The 20,076-nt window shown below is 54.0% G+C and overlaps 5 protein-coding genes across 5 annotated transcripts; 3 read left to right on the top strand and 2 right to left on the bottom strand.

Annotated features, from left to right (window-relative positions):
* Positions 1-4,659: 4,659 nt before the first annotated feature.
* CGCA056_v001585 (uncharacterized protein) lies at positions 4,660-7,132 on the bottom strand (the record flags this gene model as incomplete). The annotated part of the gene is made up of 4 exons (XM_037316845.1): positions 4,660-5,274; positions 5,332-5,691; positions 5,787-5,856; positions 6,078-7,132. 4 exons carry the CDS (start codon positions 7,130-7,132, stop codon positions 4,660-4,662), a joined length of 2,100 nt encoding a protein of 699 aa, XP_037184582.1.
* A 476-nt stretch (positions 7,133-7,608) lies between these two features.
* Positions 7,609-7,971, bottom strand: CGCA056_v001584 (uncharacterized protein; the record flags this gene model as incomplete). The annotated part of the gene is made up of 1 exon (XM_037316844.1): positions 7,609-7,971. The coding sequence occupies one exon, from the start codon at positions 7,969-7,971 to the stop codon at positions 7,609-7,611; it is 363 nt and encodes a 120-aa protein (XP_037184583.1).
* Positions 7,972-9,317: 1,346 nt separating this feature from the next.
* Positions 9,318-9,805, top strand: CGCA056_v001583 (uncharacterized protein; the record flags this gene model as incomplete). The annotated part of the gene is made up of 3 exons (XM_037316843.1): positions 9,318-9,577; positions 9,630-9,637; positions 9,696-9,805. 3 exons carry the CDS (start codon positions 9,318-9,320, stop codon positions 9,803-9,805), a joined length of 378 nt encoding a protein of 125 aa, XP_037184588.1.
* A 2,883-nt stretch (positions 9,806-12,688) lies between these two features.
* ase1 (Anaphase spindle elongation protein 1) lies at positions 12,689-15,180 on the top strand (the record flags this gene model as incomplete). The annotated part of the gene is made up of 3 exons (XM_037316842.1): positions 12,689-12,799; positions 12,855-13,107; positions 13,175-15,180. The coding sequence occupies 3 exons, from the start codon at positions 12,689-12,691 to the stop codon at positions 15,178-15,180; spliced, it is 2,370 nt and encodes a 789-aa protein (XP_037184589.1).
* A 1,830-nt stretch (positions 15,181-17,010) lies between these two features.
* Positions 17,011-19,269, top strand: IRS4 (Increased rDNA silencing protein 4; the record flags this gene model as incomplete). Its single annotated transcript, XM_037316841.1, has 1 exon — positions 17,011-19,269. The coding sequence occupies one exon, from the start codon at positions 17,011-17,013 to the stop codon at positions 19,267-19,269; it is 2,259 nt and encodes a 752-aa protein (XP_037184586.1).
* Between the last annotated feature and the right edge of the window lie 807 nt (positions 19,270-20,076).

Raw genomic sequence — 20,076 nt, 5'->3', positions numbered from 1 at the left:
TTGGTTCGAAAAGACGTTCTGGTATATGTTCAGGAGAAGGCACCACTGAAAAGCCTCGTTCGGCGGACTGAGTCCCAGAGCGTCTCGCAGTTCAGGACGGGAGTGCGGCCTTGGGTAAAACGATTCTTCTCCAAGGTCACCAAGCAGGTGCCGGAAAACGTCGTCTGGAAGGAAAGCCACTTGTGGTGGCCGCTACTTCTGGACGCATACTTCTCCCGGCCGCCAAAGCAAGCGATGGTAGAATACCTCCTGAACAATGGATCAAACGTCAACTTTCAGTTCAAGGATGACGGCACTACTGTCTGGACAGAGCAGAGCTTCTTACGGTCACAATAGTGACGTGTCTATTGGAAGCTTGCACTGACCGTGAGGTCGAGGAAAGATGGACCGAGTCGGTGCGTATCATAAGACTATTCATCAATCACGGCGCAACTATAAACAAGAAAGCTTTCGACTTGGCGCTAATGGGTATGAATCGGGTTCGTCTGGTTGGATTCAACACCAAGCTTGTGTACCAAGCTTTCGAAAGTCTCAGGACAGACGGAGAAGAAGTTGGGTTGGCATTTTTGAGGCAGGCAGCGACAATGTTTGAATAATTACGCATGGGCAGTCATCCTTCAACAAGATTGTCACGGACGGAACAGAATGTTTTTATGATGGAGACTACTTGATTTACCTCGGCTGGGAGACAACGTTTCTGTTTTGCTTGTATCCATTGTATCTTCTCCCAAAATATAGATCAGTTCATCCCTACCAGTGCTACACTACCCAAAACTAGGATCAATAGGAGTTCTACGAGCGAGCGAAATATGTATCCAATTATACAAACCCCTTTATGACAATACGTAGAAATCCCCAAATGTAGACTCTGGTTTAAGGGTAAAAGGTCTATCTATACGTAGTAAGAATCCTATCAAAAGCCGATTCGATGACATTCGATACAACATAAAAAAAAGCGACATGTTCAGTCCGAATCAAGACTTGTAGCTGCGTTAAAGATCTCTGGGTTGCAATTTCGACAAAAGAATTCTGCTTAGTTGTGAAGGTTGTGAGAGTTTTCTTTCTTCGAAATTGATTTCCTCAACGCCGTTTTCCTCAAGACTGCTTTCCTCGGGGCTGAGTGCTTGGTTTTCCAGGCTCCATTCCATTACTTCTAGATCCGTCCATCCCACAAGCTTCAATGCCTGGCGGGTTTCCGCAGATGAGCCAGTGCCACGAACCATGAATGCCAAGTTTACTGAGTAAACGCGAAAGTCCCCAACATTAAGACCCATGCTTCCCATTAATAAATATCCTAGAATCCATGGTAGGTCTTCGTTTATGTCCGCTAAGCGTAATGCTTCATGAACTAGATCTGTCTTGCGTGAAGGGCCATGGGGGATTTGCTGAGAGACGTCATCCAATAATAATCTCTTGCAAATCTGAACCGACAATTCCTGCAGTAAGTTGTCCCTGGAAAAGTCTCTGGCAGAATTGGGAGCGTTTTGGTTGACGAAAAGATCAACAAACTGCCACAGTCTCATTTGCGTTTGCCATCGCGTCCCAGAAAACATCATGACCTCATCCATATCAGCCAAGATACCGAAAACTTCTCGAATAGCAAAAAGGCCTTCTTGCTTGTTGCAAATTGGCAGGTTTACATCTGAATGGCATGTCTCCTTTAAGAGCTCTAACCAATTACGCAGATACGACTCAGCGATAGCATGGTCCGAGGGTGCTGGTTTTGTCAAAAATGCCCGCACGGCCTTCCTTAAAGAGGCAGCAAAGATACAGATGAACCAGCTATAATCTTCGGGGCGAATTCCATGTCTCAGTTCCTCTCTGAATATCTGCTGCATCTCAGGGTCCCACACAAAGGGGCTATTGGGTAGCAGAAGTCGTCCCACAACCTCTTTCAACGCTGTAAACCCGGCAGAAGTACAGCTCAAGGGGAACCCGTCTCGAATGTAAAGCTCCGAAATAGAAAATCGTTCAAAAAAGTCCGTATCTTGCGTTATGAGTGCCTGCATGCAGGTTTCGTGTGCAAACATTGGCCCGGGTGGTGGCGTATTCATATCTGCGCCTATTTTGAGCAGAAAGTCGACCCCAATCAAGTCCCCTACAAGGACACAGGCATGGAGAAGCTCATGTTCTGTACAGAACGACAGCAAATCCGTTTTAAAACCTCTGCTGGCCGGCAAAGAGTCGTTGAGTTGCCATTCCCTAACCATTATCACTTTGCGATACAAATGCTCGTTCTTCTTGTGTAATCCTCGTGATAAAAGCCATTCCAAGAGCTTGACCGCGCTTCTTGACACTTTCTGCAGACCCAGGGCCATTATGTCTCCCCCGAAAGGAAAGCTAGATGTGCTGCTCTGCCCGGGCATGGGAGCTTCGTAGTCAAAATAGCTGAGCCAGGTGTTGTGTGCAAGCTCAAAACTCCCAAGCATGCATGCCTGACGGAAAATTACTTCATGAATCCCCGGAATATCCGAGTTCACATTGAGCAACTTTGCAATCGCTTGCAATGCAATTTCGGTGTTGATTTCCGGACTAGTCGCTAGAAGTTGAGCGGAAGCAAATACATCTTCCGGATGCATGGGGTTCAGCGTGGATCTCCCTGGCCGGACTCAAGCATCCATCAGGATGAACACCGCTCTCAGCAAAGGAGCTCGTCGCATATCAGAGCGGAGTACGCTCCAAAGCGCTCTAGCATTAGTGTCTGGAGACCTAGCAGCACTAGTTTTCGCCACCAGACATATCATTCGCACATCTTGAGCAGATGCAGCGATGACGAGCAGCTGAGTCGGGAGAAAGTGTCTCTTTGGATGACTGAAAGCTGGGTTGGCTAAGACTATCGCAGCCGATTTATAGTTGCCACAAGAAACGGCCACCTCGAATGCTCGAATAGCTTCCTTGGGATCTGCTGAAGGCAGCATCGATTCAACAGCGCGGTCTACTCTCAGAATGGTAGCTAGTGGGAGCAAGCGATCTACCATTCCGGGTTTCAAAAGTTGTAATTTCGAGACTGAATGTTCTGGGTGAAGATGTCGAAGCAGACTGCGGAACAAACGGAAACGTGCCCAGGGCAACTTTGTAGAAAATGAATCGCTGCTACTCGATTCCATCAAGCGGTCAAAAACGGCGATATGAGAATAGTTGACCGCCCAAATAAATGCTGACGCAAGGGGATGCTTGCAGGGTGCCTCAAAAGTGTCCAAGGGACCAACGAGATGTGGTGTGAGCTGTAGATCATTCACAGAGACTTGATTGAAAAGTCGTAACCACAGCTCATGAACCGCTGAAATCTCGCTGTTTCTCGTGTGCAACATCCAGAACTTCTTCGCATACGGCAAAAATGGATGATCAGTCTTCTGTAAATCTCTGGCGATAGTCTCTTCATGGGCATGTGCCAAAAATTGTCCGATGTCCCGATTGCTGTTTTGTTTTGGTCTGACGATATCAAGAGCCAAACGCGCAAGTGGATTTGGTGTTCCAAGTGTTGCCTGTAAGACTCGTTTCGTAACTCCTCCCACATCTACCCTTGGTATCACGCGGGTAGACAATCGCGTATCAAAGATTCCGTAACTCAAGTAGGTCACAGCCGTTTCTCCTATTTCACGATGAGCCTCATCGTCAGAGAAGCAGAAGTTCCAATGGTTGGAACCTCCTAATACTCCCTGACAGAAGCTTCTAGCGCTGTGGTGGACGAATCGAACGACGTGCTCTTCTTCATCGATCATAATGAGACTCCCGCAGAACCCCACAACCTTGAGAATATCGTTGATATGTTTACTTGGATCCCAAGTAGCGTCAGCTATAGTGACGCTAGCCATTTCGTGGATTTGGTCAATCGTTCATGGCACATATGCTGCCACAAGAAACTTGAAAAGTCGAATATGATATCGATGGAAATCTTTAGCCGAAGAGCTTCTCAGTATGCGGGCATACGTTTCAGATAGGTCCCGGTGAAGTGATTTGATGGTAAGACGTATGGAGTGATCCGACACCTCCGAGCATATTTGGTCAAGCTGAAGAGCAACCCATAGAAACCTGCGAGAAATGGTTATCAGCTACCATTAAACCAGATCTCCTCATACTTTTTGTCTCTGTATTGCTCGGTGAAAAGCAGATACCTATGGTACCTAGGGAACATGACAGCTGTCAAACTCACATGCCATTCGCACCACCCAGGAGAGCTTCCCGAATTTCGGATACCAGGTTTGGATCTCCGAGAACCAGTTGACCGTTTGCCAGGCGGGCATTCAGTTCGCTGGTGATATATTGCTCAATGTCAGGGTTGTTCGTGGGCATGGAAATACGCCACTTTAGACTAATATGCTGTCCAACAAAGTCTTGCGCCGAAAATCGAGCTGAGAATCCGAGCCTCCAACTAGAATGTGTCTGTAGCCAAGATATTTGGGTAAGAGTTATATGACGCTCCTCTTTGCTGCATTCGTCCAAACCATCGATCAAGAGGTACTTCTTTCGGTTGTCGCCTTTAGATATCAATAGAGCGGTGATCTTGTCCAGATCCAGAGCGGAAAGGTTTTCATTGAAAGTGTCGCTATTCTCTGGAAGGGAGGATAAGTACTGGCGAGCTAGACTTCCTAATATGGTACGGGATTTGAGGCTTTCCGGGATATCGTGGCGGCAAAAGAAGTACACAATAGTAGTGTTTCATGCTAGGAATAAGTCGTCGACGATATTAGCCAGAGTAACTGACTTTCCAGCTCCGACCTTTCCACTAAACAAAATGGCCGACGTTGTATCCTCCTGTTTCCATTGTTGATACCCGGCCCAGGTTGCTAAGAGCGACGTCGAGCCTCGCTTTCGAATCTGTTTCCAGGTGGTTTGGAAGTCGTACGTGGAGCATGCTTCCAGCAATCGCACCTTACGCTCAAGAGCGTATTGTTGTGAAGACGATGCTGACCATCTGCTCACCCACGCGCGAGCCTTCTGGTTTTCTTGCGACTCGTCGTGAACTCTTCTATTAAGCAGAAGGCTTGCCTCATCCTTGATTGAGTTTCCCCAGAGCTCGAGGTCCGCCTGATCTTCCTTTAGATCTGCGTCGGTCAACGAAGACTTAAACTGACCAAAAGCAGACTTCTTTGCGTATTGCTGTATTCTCTGACATATGCGAACGATGACGATGAAGTATTCGGACAGATAAAGTTGTAGTGTCTTAGACTGGGGATAAATAGTTGCCAAGGCGTGATATCGCGGAGCCTGTCGCCCGGCAGTCATGAAGAGCAACGACAGCTTCTCCAAGTAGGAAGCGTAACCGATCGCCATCTGCACCATACCTATGAGATCAGCATTGATAGCGTCCAGCATTTATGGGTAACTGACATGCAGCATCATTCTGACTGCAGACCAGACTCCACAGGCCACCAAGTTCTGCGATCCGCCGACTACGGTATCGCCCAACGCAGCGAACTGCTGGACAGCTTGGAGTATGTTGGTAAGACGGGGACCAAAACATCGAGACGGGCCATGCTCTTGTCGCACTCGGTAGTCAATCTCGGCCGTCAGCCTCATGACGTCGCTCGGAGTCGGCGGTGTGGCTTTCGTAGCGATTCGCGCATTGCGGAACGATGCTTTGTGTACTGCATCCAGACTTGCCTCGAACTCGGAGACAGCTTGTGCCAATCGGACTTCTGGCTTCAGCGAAGCCGCTCTCCGCAAAGCGAGTGCCATCTCGACAGAAGTCTAGGTCAGTTCGTAGTGTTGCGTTGCTCGGCCTGATGTGGAGGAAATCAGGCTGCGTCCGAGACTCCGATAGTGGAACGATGAGGCTGTCTTACATGTATGCAGATAGGGATGGAAACAGCGGCTACATTCCGCGACTGAGAGGGGTAGCCGTATTTGATTGGCCTACCCCAGATGTGCACTTTCGTTAGTGGCATGCATTGATTGGTTGCTCTCATTGCCAAGTTGGAAGGTGGATGGCTGAATCCCCCCAACTAGATAACTTCGATTCACATTTCGTACACAGTCTGTACTTGTCTTTATCCCGCAGGTCAACCCGTCTCCATTACCGTTTGACTTCTACACAGCTTCCAGATTCAAGAAGCATCCGAGTAACTACTACATACCCTCCAATAGCAATTGGTCCATAAGCCACCGCGCCCATAATGGTTTCCCACAGATTCATAAACCCAATTGGACCTCCGTAGTCCGCAGTAGGTTGCTGATATACATTGGGCGACTGGTTGCCAAACCATCTCAAGGCTTGGCCAAGAACGAATCCAACTCCTAGGCCCAGAACCAACCACATCGTAACCCATACTCGTTGAAACGGCTCACTCTGGCCGGGTTCAAAGCCAGAGAGGCCGCCAACTATTGCCAGCGGAACTACAAAGACGACCAAAGGCGCCAGCAACTGTTCTTTCCACCTGTGGTAGAAAGACAGTAAGCCAGACTTAGGGTCCTTGCGCATGTCCTTGACTATGCGCATGGCTTCGTCTTTCCACCAACGTTTGGGCTTGCGAGTATCTTCAACCCAGTCTTTCCAGTGACGAAACGGATTGAGTAGATCGATAAAAGGCCCAAGGTTCATGCGACTCGGTGACTTGCGATTCCAAGTTGCAAAGACTGTATAGAGGACCGGCCGCGAGCGTTCCGTCTGTCCGGCACCCTCCTGCTCGCGACAGTATTCGAAGTCTTTGCACAACTGCTCATCACAATCATCTTCCAGGCGGCCCACAGCGCCGTCGACTCTCCACTGGGTTCGGTCTTGCGTCTGCGAATCCTGACTCTCTTCTTCGCGAGCGAATTGTAGATCGCGTAGTGCTCGGGAGCTGACAACGTAGATCCTGTCATACTGTGGACATAGTGCGTTGCCGAGAAGATTGATGAGGGACATCCATGCGTAAGGCATCACAGTCAAGCCGAATGCGGCATAACCGTATCGCTCAATTTGGTCGCCACGCGTGCGGTATAGTGTTGAGACAGCAAAGACCAGCTGTATGATGGACGCAAGTACCCTGACCAGATTGTAACTGCAAGACAGCGCGACTGTCGACCTGGCGGGTTGAGGCTGTGTCCAGGGGAAGATGGTGTCCGCCAAACGTCGATAGTGGTACCATGGCCGGTGGTCCACGGGCAAGTCGTCATCTCCCACAAAAGTCGCATTCTGCGGAACTTGCATTAGGTGGTATCCTTCTGGCAGCTCGCATAATCCGTGGATGTTGGAGCTCAGTAGACTTGTTATCACATTCTCTGAATTAGTTTTGAAATCAAGTATGCATGAAGAAGCTTACAAGGTGCCGACTCTTTCGAATCTCCGTGTACTGATGAATCCTCCAAAAGTTGCTTCTCTATATTTTGGTCTTGCTGGGTACTTCGGGTTGCCACTGTAGCCGGCATTGCAGCCATTTGAATGCCCTCTGCTCCATCAGATACAGACGCCTGAGATGGGTGGTAATTGTTGTCCTTGACCACTGCATATTGAAGTGGGTAGGGCGCCTACCTAGCTAGAAACCACGCGTACGTAAGCAGTGCGCGTACGTATTTAACGCCCACGCGCGTATGCAGATTAGCAGCGTTCTTCTTAGAAATCAACATCTTGCAGCGGTCCTTTTGCCGCGCCCTGCATTTTGTTCCTACACACAACCACCCCCCGTTTCAATATAAGGCGCCGGCACGGGCTGCTGTTTGCAGGTCGGTAGGAGCAAACCTAGCAAAACTGAGTATGGCCTTCATACCGTTCCAGATGCCGGTGCCGGGAAGCAGAACAGCACCTATCATTGTCACTACAGTGATCAAAGTGCTCTGTCCTGGGCGCGTAGTAATGGTGGCGGCGTGGGCGATGTAGTTGCCAAGATGAAAGACAACTACATCCGTCCATTTCGTCTCCCGGCAGAGCAGTTTACAGCTGTCCTGGTAAAAGAAGCCTGGCACATTTGGGCATTCGGCGGTACCGTTGCTGGTGTTTTGGGCTTGCACCACCCTGACGGCTAACACGACGACTGCAATGAAACGCCACATCTTGCCCGAGTGCAGAGCGAGACTGGATAGTCAAAAGCCTCCGAGGTAGGCGATATTGTCGAAGCTTTCAATTGGATGAATGAAGAGGAAAAGTCTCCTGAGAAGCAATTGCGGCGCGGGAATCCTTCAGAATCCACCCCTGCACTGCGAGTGCGATGATCTGTTGGTTGTTGGACTGATGCCTAGCGGCTGCATGGATTGCCTCCACATTTCGTCAATTGAGCCAATCCCACCAGACCAACTAGCACGAGTGGATTGAATCATTGTCACAATCCAGATCTGACAGCCTTGCAATTATTTGTTACTAGTGAGTGACAAAGGATTGGAACAGGTGAAAGTCCTTAGATGGATGATCCTGCATTGAGACCCTCAGCGGTCGCACGAAAATAAGCCCGCCGGACCACACTATCTGAGGTCTTGCAAGATATTGATGAACGATAGTAACTCAAGGATCGGTGATTGATGAGCGCAAGATGTGCCAGGAAGAAACGTCCGACATACGAAGTCCTTGGTATGATTCGTTTCGATTTAAAGCAACATATTTTGAAAGAAAATCTAACCATCTCGGCACTACCAAAGTGGAATTTAAGCGCCGAGGCATCCATGATTTACAATTTCGCCCGGAACATTAAGGTGTTAAGGTGTATAACTAACTTGAATGAAGGGAAGCTACGTGCCTATTGGTTGTCCAGAATTGCTTATGCTGCCCATGTAGCGGTGGCACTTTGATCGCGCGGCAGCCTACATAGAAAATAATAGCAATCTATCCTTGGTCTTTTCGCGATACCAAAGCCCTCGCGATATCCGAAGCATTCTCGCACTTTATCTTTTCGCATTTCGCATTGCGAACCTACGCTGACTCGTAAAGTCCATATCGCGATGCGGCTCCATCATTGTCAGGTAGCTTAAATCCTCGGCGAGTTTAACCCCTCTCAAAAGCCAAGCAATCCATGGCGACCCGAACAGGAAGGTGCTTCCAGCCAACGCGGGGAAACCATTGTTCCCCCAACGACAAATGGCCAGAGTCTACCAGAAAGATGGTTTGTTTCGTGCAGGGATGCGCCGTCCTCCGCCAGCAGAGTTTCCCTCAATCCGTACACATTTCTTGATACACTCGTGGAAACTCTATACGGCGACAAGTACGACGCACTTTGACCGTATCTCTCTGTTCGCGCAGTTCCCTATTGTCCTCCTTCTTTTACCCCACAATCAACTCCACCACAGAAACGAGATAACGAAAACGAGCCATCTACTCTCCGCTTCAATCGCGACCTCAGGTGAAGGGAGAGAGAGAAAAGAGATCGTTCGTCGCGCGCACCGCCGCCGTGGTTGCTTGCCGCCGCATCATGGACACGGCGGAAGTGTCCGCCGGGCTCAGCACGGGAGCCCAGGCTGGCATCGGCATCGGGGTCGGCGTCGTGGTCATCGCGCTCGCGACGACTGCGTATGTTCGCCGGCGGAGGGCGAAGAGCAGGCGGAACAACACTGTCGTTCGGAGGGATGAGGAGGAGGAGGGGGATGAGTATGCGGAGATGGGGACTTTGAAGGGCGAGAGGCCGGTTATTTGCGAGGGCGGGACGTGCAGCAAAGTGAGAATGGTTGCGGCGTGAGGTCGCGTGGCGAAGAATGCGATTCTTCACGGCTTGACGATGGTTTAGTCGACACCGTAAGTGCCTCTTATTTTCATCCTCTTGTCGCGATGAGCAGGCTGACAACCGGTACAGATGCTTTCGATGGGGGTGGGATGGAGTTTCTGGTTCTACAGAGGTTTAATCGCCTTGGGGCGCTTTCTCACGAATCTTACTGGGTCTTTGGGCTTGTTGCCACTTTGTAGAGGCGTTCAGGAGCAGATGGAGCGTCGGGACAGTGGTTTGGGAAGGGGGTTCTTCGTCAGCTAATGAGCGTATGTCCTATCTGGCTATATGTCCGGTCCAAGTGTGATGGTAATGAGGCTCATGCTGATTTGGGTCATCTGACTCGCGACTATCAAACACCAATCGGTATCCCACACCATGCGAAGGAGTTGAACGATTGCATCGATGGCTTCGAAAGTGACCGTTTCTCACTCATGCGCACCGAGGAAAACTGGCTCGACTTTGTTCAGTTTCATACATGAATTATCATTATCTTCATCGGCTTAGTCTGGGTGAAAATTGTGTTCATGAGCTTATTCAGGGAATCATGAAGAGCCAGCTATGCCGCAGCTTGCGTCTCTTCGCAATTACCCAAATGTAGAGGGGAATTGTTGGTCAGGAGATTTGCATCACGGGAAGAAAGCTATGGCCCCAGTGAGCAGAGAGGTTTCATCATCCGTGAGAGGAGGTGATTTTCACGAACAGCAGCCTAAAAACGATCAGACGAAGCTGCATCTGAGTGCGTAATTGAAGTGAACGCTGAAGGATGGAATCAATCCTGTTTCGACAGGCCAAAATCGCCAGGCTTTAGGAATATTAAGTGGTTGGTTTTATTCCACGCTGATGCTTCCTTCCTGGTCAGGGTGACATCGTGGGATAGATGCGACAGGAAGGTTACGTGCTCGCAGGACCCAACAAAACCAACATGAACGAGGATTAAATCTGGAAGGCTGAAATACCACATCGCCGATTGTGTGGACAGGGATAGGAATCTCACCCGGCGGATTGCGGAATAGCTTCTTGGCCTGGCCTGGTGCAACGCTTGTCGATGCAGGCTCCCAGGCAACCATTGTTGGTGGCAGGTTGTGCCGATGGTGATGACGTCGCCTGAAAAAAAGCTCGGGCAAAAATCTAATGGCTGGCAGCCGCGGCGATTGGTACCCACCCGTTCTATCAAATATTCCGACCCAGAAGCTTATTAGCGCCGTGCGGCCTCAGCCGTGCCGGGTTTTTGCTGGGCGAGGACGAGCAAAGGAGGGAAAGCTGCGGAGATCAAACTGGATTTCGACGGGGTCGGTTACGAAGATTTTCGGCGGGAGTCTGGGGGGGAAGAGGAGCATGGGCCAGATGTTATGGGGCCTCTGTCTGTATGTCTATTTCCTTCCATTGATGCTTCCATGACGAGAGAACAATCGCCCAGAACTCGGAATCACGGGACAATGACTCAACAAACAGAGGGAAAAGCTGATGCGGGACATCGCGCAGATGGGAGAAGAAAGGAGGCGGGCCAATGCCAATGGAGAAATGCGGACAACAATGCAGCTTGAGCAAGGTTTCGGGAGCGTCACCACGGTGAAGAGAGGCGCTGCTGCATCTCACCGCTGGGACTTTGGGGCAGCACGCGCCCACTTGGAAACGGGGCGGGACAGGGGGAGGAAACATGGGATGGGAGAGAGCCGAGATGAGGCAGATCGGATTCCTGCTCTGGGGGCCCGGTCTTTTAAATCCTAAAAGGCTGTGTTGTTGCAGCAAATGCCATGCTGTGTGCCATGCCGTGCCCTGTCCTGCCATGCGAGCCACTCGTCTCGTGGGCCGGCTGAATGACTTGCAGACGGGCTTTTGACGAGTCGGCGCAGCCATTGGACCATTGTGCAGAGGGAGACGAGGGCAGGAGGAGACGCCGATGGCCCAGTCAACGAGGTTGGGCCAATGTAAACAAACCGATGCGCGGGTCCGCTCTGCCTCGGGCTTTATTCTGGACTACTGCGGGTGACTGAGTTGGCTTGTTTGTCCAAGTGTTTGCATAGGGTTTGCGATCGTCTGCACACGATCGAATAGAGCAGAAAACCACCCAAGAGCCGCATCAACTGCATGAAGAAATGATAGAATACCAACTGTAACGTGGCCCCCCATTGCTGAACCAAGATGCGGCCATGTGGGAGACCATGAGTCTCATTTCTCGAGAACCAAAGACGAGTGGCTGGGTTCACTGAGTCCTGGCAGAATTGACGAGGTGCGAGGCAGGGAGCAGGAGGAGTCTTACCTAAGATCCCTGGCCCGCGCTGACAGACAAGCGACAGGGCGCTAGAACAGCTCACCAACAAGGAACCTGAGTCCACAAAGACTGGACGGCAATAGCACCGGGGTTTTAAGGGCGTAGTGTACGGACCAATTGGCGGCCAATGGCGGGGTAGCTCTTTCTGAAACCCACCACCAGCAGCGGCCACTCCTCACAGAAGCTGCCCAGCGTTTGGCTGTTGCCCCTGGCGACGGCCCACCTCGAGAGCTGCCACTGGCGCACCCGCTAAATCTGGCCCATCACGTCTCCCGACCACCTTCCCGTTCATTCACATCGCTCTCTCGATCTTTCATTTCACCTCCTCACCCTCACCCTCACCTTCACTCTCTCCCCCTCCCAACGCCGCATCACGACAGGTAACTAATCGCAGTCTCTGGCAACCGACCCGACTCTCTCCAGGCCTCACCCAACACAGATAGATACCACGGAGACTGCAGATTGCCATCCCTCCAGCGCCGCTCTTTTGGGTTCTTTGTTTTACTTTTATTTTTTCTTGTGGTCGGACAATGCACCCTGAGTCGCAACTCACTCGGTGACCATTCGCTAGCCCTTGAGAGAAAGTAAACAAATCCAACACCAACACCCACCAAAAAAATCCCCGACGATTCCCCGCGGCGGCGTGAATAGCATCATCAACAACAACCACCACCACCACCAGCCGTTTGCGCTGCACCCGCTCTTTCTACCCCACGAACCTACCTAATCGATATTTTACTGCCCGCGACTTCAATCGGCATTTTTTGTCCCTTTTCCTTGGTTGCGCGTCTTCGTCCACTTATCCGCCATGGATACCAGTTACCTGTCCCAGCAGGTCAACACCATTATCGGCCAGCTGCACGGCCTGTTTGACGAAATTGGCGTCCCCAACCATGATCGCGAGGCGCGCGAAGCAGACGTACGCTCTTGCCTTCTTGTTTGGTTTTCCGTCTGTCTGCTAACTTTCGCCACAGCTCTTCGAGGCCCTTTCCAAGGCCTTGACCGACCAGGTCCGCCTTGTTACTACCGAGAAGGAGGAGATGATTGAGGAGGCCGAGCACATGATCAACAACATCCGCCAGATGGAGGCATCGATCAGCGGTCGCCGCGACCGCGACGGCGACGACATCAAGATCACATACCCGCTGGTCCGCTGCTTAAAGTCCCTCAAGGAGAAGCACGTCCAGATTAGCAGGTTGCACAAGGAGCGCTTCGCGCAGGTCAAGAGTGAGTTGGCCCGGCAGCAGCAGCCGCGACGCGCCACGAAAAGGAGTCCCGCTGACCACACCGCCAGAACTTGTCGAAGCCCTGGAATCATACTCGTCGCACCTCGAACCCACCTTCGTCCAGATCCCCCTGCCCCCGACAGGCCCGAACCAGTCTGTCCCGTCCAACTTCGACCTGTCGCCCGCGTACGTCGACAAGCTCGACAACGAGTTTACGAGAGTCTATGAAGAGTACAGCCGCCGCGTCGCAACGGTTAAGGCCCTCTGCGAGCACATCATCTCTCTCTGGGCCGAGCTCGGCACCCCGCAGGCACAGACGGACGCCGCCATCGTCAAGTACTACCGCGATGCGCCGGAGCAGCTGGGCTTGCACGAGGAGGACATCGCCCGCCTCAAGGCGAAGCGCGACAAGCTGTCAGACGAGAAGAAGAACCGCGAGAAGAAGCTCAAGGACCTGCGCGCTGCGGTCGAGGCCCTGTGGGAGAAGCTGGAGGTGGACCACGCCGAGAGGAAGAGCTTCCTGAACAGCAACCGCGGCTGCGGCGTCCGCCAGATCAACGAATTCGAGGATGAGCTGGCGCGTCTGAATGAGCTGAAGCGTCAGAACCTGCACCTGTTTGTCGAAGACGCCCGCTGCAAGCTGCAGGAGCTATGGGACGCTCTCTACCTCTCCGAGGACGAAATGCTCGAGTTCACGCCTGCCTTTTCCGACGTATACAGCGACGCCCTGCTCGAAGCCCACGAGCGTGAAATTGCGAGACTGGAGGTACTCAAGGAGCAGCGCGCCCCCACGCTCGCACTCATCGACAGGCACAAGAGCCTTACCAACGAGCGTGACGAGCTTGCGGCCTCCAGCCAGGATGCCTCTCGCCTCATGATGCGCGGGCAGAAGGGAGAGAGACGCGATCCTGGCAAGCTGCTCCGAGAGGAGAAGATGCGCAAGCGTATTGCCAAGGAGTTGCCCAAGGTTGCTGCTGAGCTTCGTCAAGTCTTGGAGCGCTTCGAGGACGAGTACGGCCGTCCGTTCCTTGTTCACGGTGAGAGATACCTCGACGCTCTCGAGGCGGAGGATCGTCCTGCCCCTGGACCGCGATCCAAGACACCCGGCGCCGGACAGATGGCGTCGGCAACCAAGCCCAGAAATGGCCACAGCCGCGCGAATAGCGTCAGCGCAGCACAGAGACCACCAACCCGCCAGGGAGCAAAGACACCCGTCGCTGCTGCCCCGACAAACAAGCGCAGTGCCAACAACATGAATGGCGCATCCGCGGCAAGGCCCTTGTCCGCTCACATCAAGCCGCCTGGCAGCCCTCGGCCGGAATCCTCAATGGGCTTCCGCAGTAACCATGGCACTCTCACCAAGCCTCCAGGAAGCCCCTCAAGGATTGCCCGCCCCCCTCTTACGAATCTCAAGTATGGCAACAACTCGCCCGAGAGGATACAGAGACCCGAGTCGAGGATTGACGCCTACGCGACAATACGCGGAGGCCCTCCCCTCCGTGCACCTCCGCCCAAGATGCGCGATCTCCACGCCATGGACCTCGAGACCCCGATGAACATGAACCACTACAAGTCTGCCGGCCTCGGTGGAAGTATCGTCCGTCAGGTGGAGCTGGAGGATGTCTACGATGACTGCCAACCGCGCCTCATGAGAGCGAACTCGACACTCTCCCACACCTCGCACGCATCCCACGCTTCCCACAACTCCCACGCCTCCGCCTCGTCACACCACTCCCAGGGCTCCTCCCAGTTCGACTTCCAATCCTCCGTGATCCGACACCACCCCCCGTCATACAGCCAAGCACCACCGCCGCGCCAGATCTCCAACTCGTCGACGGGCTCCAGCAACGTGACGGGGTCGGAAAACTGGGAGACGTACGACGACGCCAGCGAGCCCGAGCAGGACGCGACGGACACGTACTACGCCAAGGTGCGCGCGGCGCGCCAGCAAGCGATCGACCCCAAGAGGCCACGGGCGTACCCGCCGCAGGCGCATGCTGGGAATGCGTTTGCGGACCACGAGGGTAACCGGATCATCTCGGGCAGCGAGTGGACCGACGAGGACGGATACTGAGGAAACAAAACAAACATCATTGAGCGTTAGCCGAAGAAATGTCTTGTTTCGTTGCTGTTTGCCGTTAGCAAGCCTCTTGCTTCCGAAGATTTTCTTCAAACTTTGATGATAATGTCGGATGATTACGTCCCCCCTCTCATGTCTGGAACGATCAACCAAGTCGAAATTCACGACGTATTGTCTTTTCAGCAACACAAAAGGACACCGAGCATCTCCCCCAACACCCACTCACCCTCTCTCTGAACAAAGACTCCGTGTCTGCGGACGAAACCCGACACACACGCCCACATTTTTTTTGCTTCTTCTTTTTCTTGTGTCGTTATTACTTCTTCCAGACTTCCGTCTGCACATGTATAGCCCCGACCTCGAGACGGCTTTGGTTCTCTCTCCTTTTGGTCGGACATACCCATTCGGTGGAGGGACGGGCGGACGGGAGGAAACGGGTGTCTTTGCGATACCTCATTTTCGAAGGAAGGTGTAAAGGGAAAGGGAGGGGTCGGTCAAACAAACGGAGTTTGGTTTTGCGATTTGTTTGCGTTTGATTTTGGCCTTTTTTCGATTACTCGACCATTGGCGGCGGGTCGCATCCGGAGTGTGCTCCTTTTTCTTTTTTCTGTCAGCCTTATTTTGTAAGACTTTGTAGTTTTGTGTTGTTGCTATTAAAGCCCAACTCTTTTTTACCATGGACCCAGTAGGTATTTCTTAAAGTAGTACAAAAAGGGGTGATGCGTGCATCGCTGATTTATCATGGCTTTTGTGTGTTTGGTCCGGTGATGCTGATAAATGCCGAGGATGCCGGATCATGTGGTGAGTGAGAGGCGATGGGCGGGAGGCCCGGTAACACGGGAGCTAAAACTTGACAGAATCTCCGAATGAAGGAATGAACGGAGACCTAGGTAGGCTTTATTAGCCCGTCGGCAGCGTGACGGGGTGGTGGTCTAGTCAGGGCAGATTTCCAGAAGATCCGCTATGACGACGCCGGTGATGTCGAGATCTTCGGTGGTGGTTTGTGTTTCCCTGGCGGTTCCTCGGCTCTCCCCCAAATTCAGTTCCCCATATATTATTCTTTGCGTCACTGTGTCAGGATGGGAACCTGCCCCCTGCAGATGAACACAGGCAGCTGTCGGGTGTCAAGAGCGGCGCCGTGTCTCAGCCTTACAGGTGCTGCAGTTAGCAGTGGAATGCCGGAGCTTGTCGCAGAGGGAGAGACCTGGAAGGAACATCCATTCCACCGCCTGAGAAGAAGGTCACCGGGCCACCCGTTCGTCTGAATGCGCCGCAGCTTCCCCCAATCATCCCATCCGACGACCTTCTCCGCACGGGCAGAAAGGCAGAAAGCTGGAGCTCACTCAGCAGCAGCAGCAGCAGCAGCAGCAGACGCGGAGAGTGCGGTGGGCAGCTGCTATTTGCGTTGGTGAAGGTGGATAATCAATAATCAGCTACAGCCCGAGTAACCTACCTGCCTAGGTATTTCCACTTCTGCGGCGCAGCCGGATCCAATACGACCACACTCACACACCACGCACTCCGTCTTCGTCTCCGTCTCCCTCCCCCTGACACCTCCTCGTATCTTCTGCCTATTTACCTACCTACATCAAACAAACGACACCTCATACCTTCCCTCGACTCTGCCCCCGAGCAACACACACTGGCACAAATACATCGCAGACTAGGGCGGGCATCGCGACCGTTTCTCCCTCGAAATACCGACATCTCCCACGTAATGCTCCAACCATCGTCGACCGCATAAACCAAGCCCCCTCCCAATCCGATGCCGACACTCCTCCCACCCTCGACTACCATCCCACCCCGCGGCCGTCAACCGGCATGATGACGAACACACAGCAGAGCCTCCACCACCACACGGGCGGCGGCGCCTCCGACGCTGCCGCGGCGTTGAAGGGCGCAAACCTCGCCTTCAGCAAGACCAAGCCCAAGCCCGTCCCGCCTCCGAAACCGACTACCACCGCCGGAGCCCGCGGGGGCGTAGGCAGCCTCGCCCCGGCGCTCGCAGCAACCGCCGCCGCCGACCGCAGCAGGAGCACGAGCCCGATCCAGCGCCAGCACACCGGCACGAGCGTCGCGACGAGCACTACCTTCGGCCGCGACGGCACCGCCGACATGCGCGACCGCCTGTCCTCCTTCCTCGCGAGCAGCCCGGCCGCCGCCTCGACGGCATCCCACCTGACGCCGCACACGAAGCTCGACCCCAAGAGCCCGAGCTACATCGCCGCCGCCCTGGCCGCCTCGCGCAGCGCCTCGCCTAGCCCGCAGCCGCACCCGAGCCCGTCCGCGCTGACGCCCGCGCAGGTGAACCAGCTGCACCAGATGCAGAGCGCGCGGAGCCTGCGCAGCCGGAGGGATAGCCTCGACGAGGAGGAGGGGATGATGGGCCTGCCTGATACGACGTCCATACCGGCCACCGGACACCTGATTACCATGTTTGAGCGGAGCGAGGACGTCGACCCGGTGAAGAAGAGCGGCGGGGACAGCAGGAGGAGGCCTGCGGTGAGGACGATGACGCCGGAGAGGGAGATGAGCCCTGCGAGGGCCAAGGCGGCGAGGATGGGTATTGAGGAGAGGCCGGTGGTGGTGAAGCCGAAGCCGAAGGTCAAGACGAGACCGATCACGCCCACGCCGGTGGAGAGGGAGGTGGAGGCTGTCACGCCGAAGAGCCAGAAGCCGGTTACGAAGCCCAAGCCGAGGCCGATTACGCCTACACCGGCTCTTCAGAGGACGATGTCGGATGCGGGGGTGAAGAAGCCGGTTGCGAAACCGTCGAAACAGCCTGGTTCGCCGGCCAAGAGGTCGCCGCACAGGAGGACTGAGTCGGAGCAGGTGGTGCAGAAGAGGAAACCACCTGTGGGGTTGCAGCCTGCTGCTGAGGTCGTGGAGAAGCGGTCGATGCCGTCTCTGGCCAAGGCAGCCTCCGTCCAGCCTGCGAGACCAGACTCGAAAGAGCCTCCTGTTGCTCCTGAGCCACGGAGGTCACGCACGACAAAGGCAAAGCAGGCGGCCCCGAGCTCACCACCAACAGTCAGCAGGGTCCAGACGGAAATTGTCTCTCCTCAACCTAAGCGGCCAGCGTCAAAAGCAAAGATCCGGCCGCCTACGCCACCTCAACCCCGCGGTACAGCTTCAAAAGCGAAGGAGCCGGAAGCGCCCCCATTGAGGAAGCCCAGGAGCATGGCATCGGTCTATGGTCACGGCCTTCCACTGCAGGAGATCTCACGTCCGACTTCCGCGACCCGGCCATCGACTGCTGACACGAGCTCATCTAACGATACCTTCGTGTCCGCGTCTTCCGGCTTGACGGCCGTACCTGATGCGACCCCTGGGAGACCGCCAAACCTCCAGACGCACTCGGCGCTTAGCACACCTAGCCGCTCTTCTGTCAACAGCTCGCCCACCCGCGCGACGCCTCGCCGCACGCCGGCGTCATCTACAACAAGTCTGCCCCTGAACTCCCTCTCCAACGCCATCATGGCCGGATCCCTCGCCGCAGCGCGCCTCACGCCCTCTAACACAGGCAACTCGACCCTCTCCCCGCCTGCCCTCCCAAACCGCACAAAGTCCCCGCGGCTTCGGCAGACCCTCCGCCAGCCCCCGTCAAAGTCCGACGACGAGGACGAAATCCGCAAGAAGAAGCACCAGAAGGCTAGCAACAAGCACTCCCACGCCGAAGGCGCCCGCCGCCGCTGGCGCGACGAGATCACCGAGCGCGAGCGCCGCCGGTACGAGGCTGTCTGGGCGAGCAACCGCGGCACTCTGCTGCTAACTCCTTTCCTCCCGCAGGCGCTGCAGTCAGATGCTGTCCTGCCGCCGCCGCAGGACGCGGCCGACTGCGTGGCCAACATTGTGGCGCGCGAGATCTGGCGGCGGTCGCGGCTGCCGGCGGAGGAGCTCGCCGAGGTGTGGGACCTGGTCGACCGCAGCGGGCGCGGGATGCTGAGCAAGCAGGAGTTTGTGGTGGGCATGTGGCTGATTGACCAGCGGTTGCGGGGGCGCAAGATTCCGCGCAAGGTGAGCGCGAGCGTGTGGGATTCGGTGCAGGGCGTGAAGGTGCGCGAGCCCAAGGGAAGAAAGTGAAGAGCTTGTCCTTCTTCGGTCCATGGGAAGGGGCGCAGGATCAGGGAGAGAGCATTGAAACGAAACATTGGCATTGCATTGCGAAGCATGAGCATGGCGTGGCATCGTATCTGAGTGTAGCGTGTTGTAGTGATACCCACGATCTAGAAAATATCGGAGCTTGCGTGAGCCTTTTCCCCCTAACGCTGCTTCTGTCTTGGACTATGTGATGGACAGAATGGTGTATATCTTTGTTGTGAATGGAATGTCACTCAAGGGCTGAATGACACTTGTTCAATGTCCGTCATTTTTGATTTGTGAACGTAGCAAATCATGGCTGCGTAAATTTCCTTTCCAGTCTAAATGGGGAAAGTTGAGATAAAGCCCAGGCACGTCATTGTTGCTTCTGTGTTCGATGGGCGCCCACTTACCGCCGAACTTGACTCGGGTCGAAGAGAGGAAATTGGGGCCGACCTCGGCGGAAAGACACCGGCAGGCGTCCGGCAGGGCGGTAACGTGTCGAAAATGTCATTCGTGTCGTCCGTGTCGCGCGCCCTTAATTGAACTCGCGGTGGGGTCTTTGGCGGTGGCGCCGGCGGGTAGATTTAGTGGGCGTTTTGGATTCGAACAGCCTTGGTAAGGGATTGGAAAGGGCAATGGGGGTTTTGGGGGGCGAAATTTGCCGTGTATCCTGTGTCAAAGCAGAGAGAGGCATGTGTGGAACTCGGTCTGGATGGGGCTTTTGCGATATGATGCGACTTTAAGGTCCCTGTGGATTCTGGTGTGATGCGGTGTGGTGGGGGTTTATTTAAGATCTGGGGTGTTTTC

Source organism: Colletotrichum aenigma, assembly GCF_013390185.1.
Source record: "Colletotrichum aenigma strain Cg56 chromosome Unknown KSG_Cg56_contig01, whole genome shotgun sequence".
Classification (NCBI taxonomy): domain Eukaryota; kingdom Fungi; phylum Ascomycota; class Sordariomycetes; order Glomerellales; family Glomerellaceae; genus Colletotrichum; species Colletotrichum aenigma.
The sequence above is the reverse complement of the archived record's forward strand: the minus strand, read 5'-3'. Positions and strand labels throughout refer to the sequence as shown.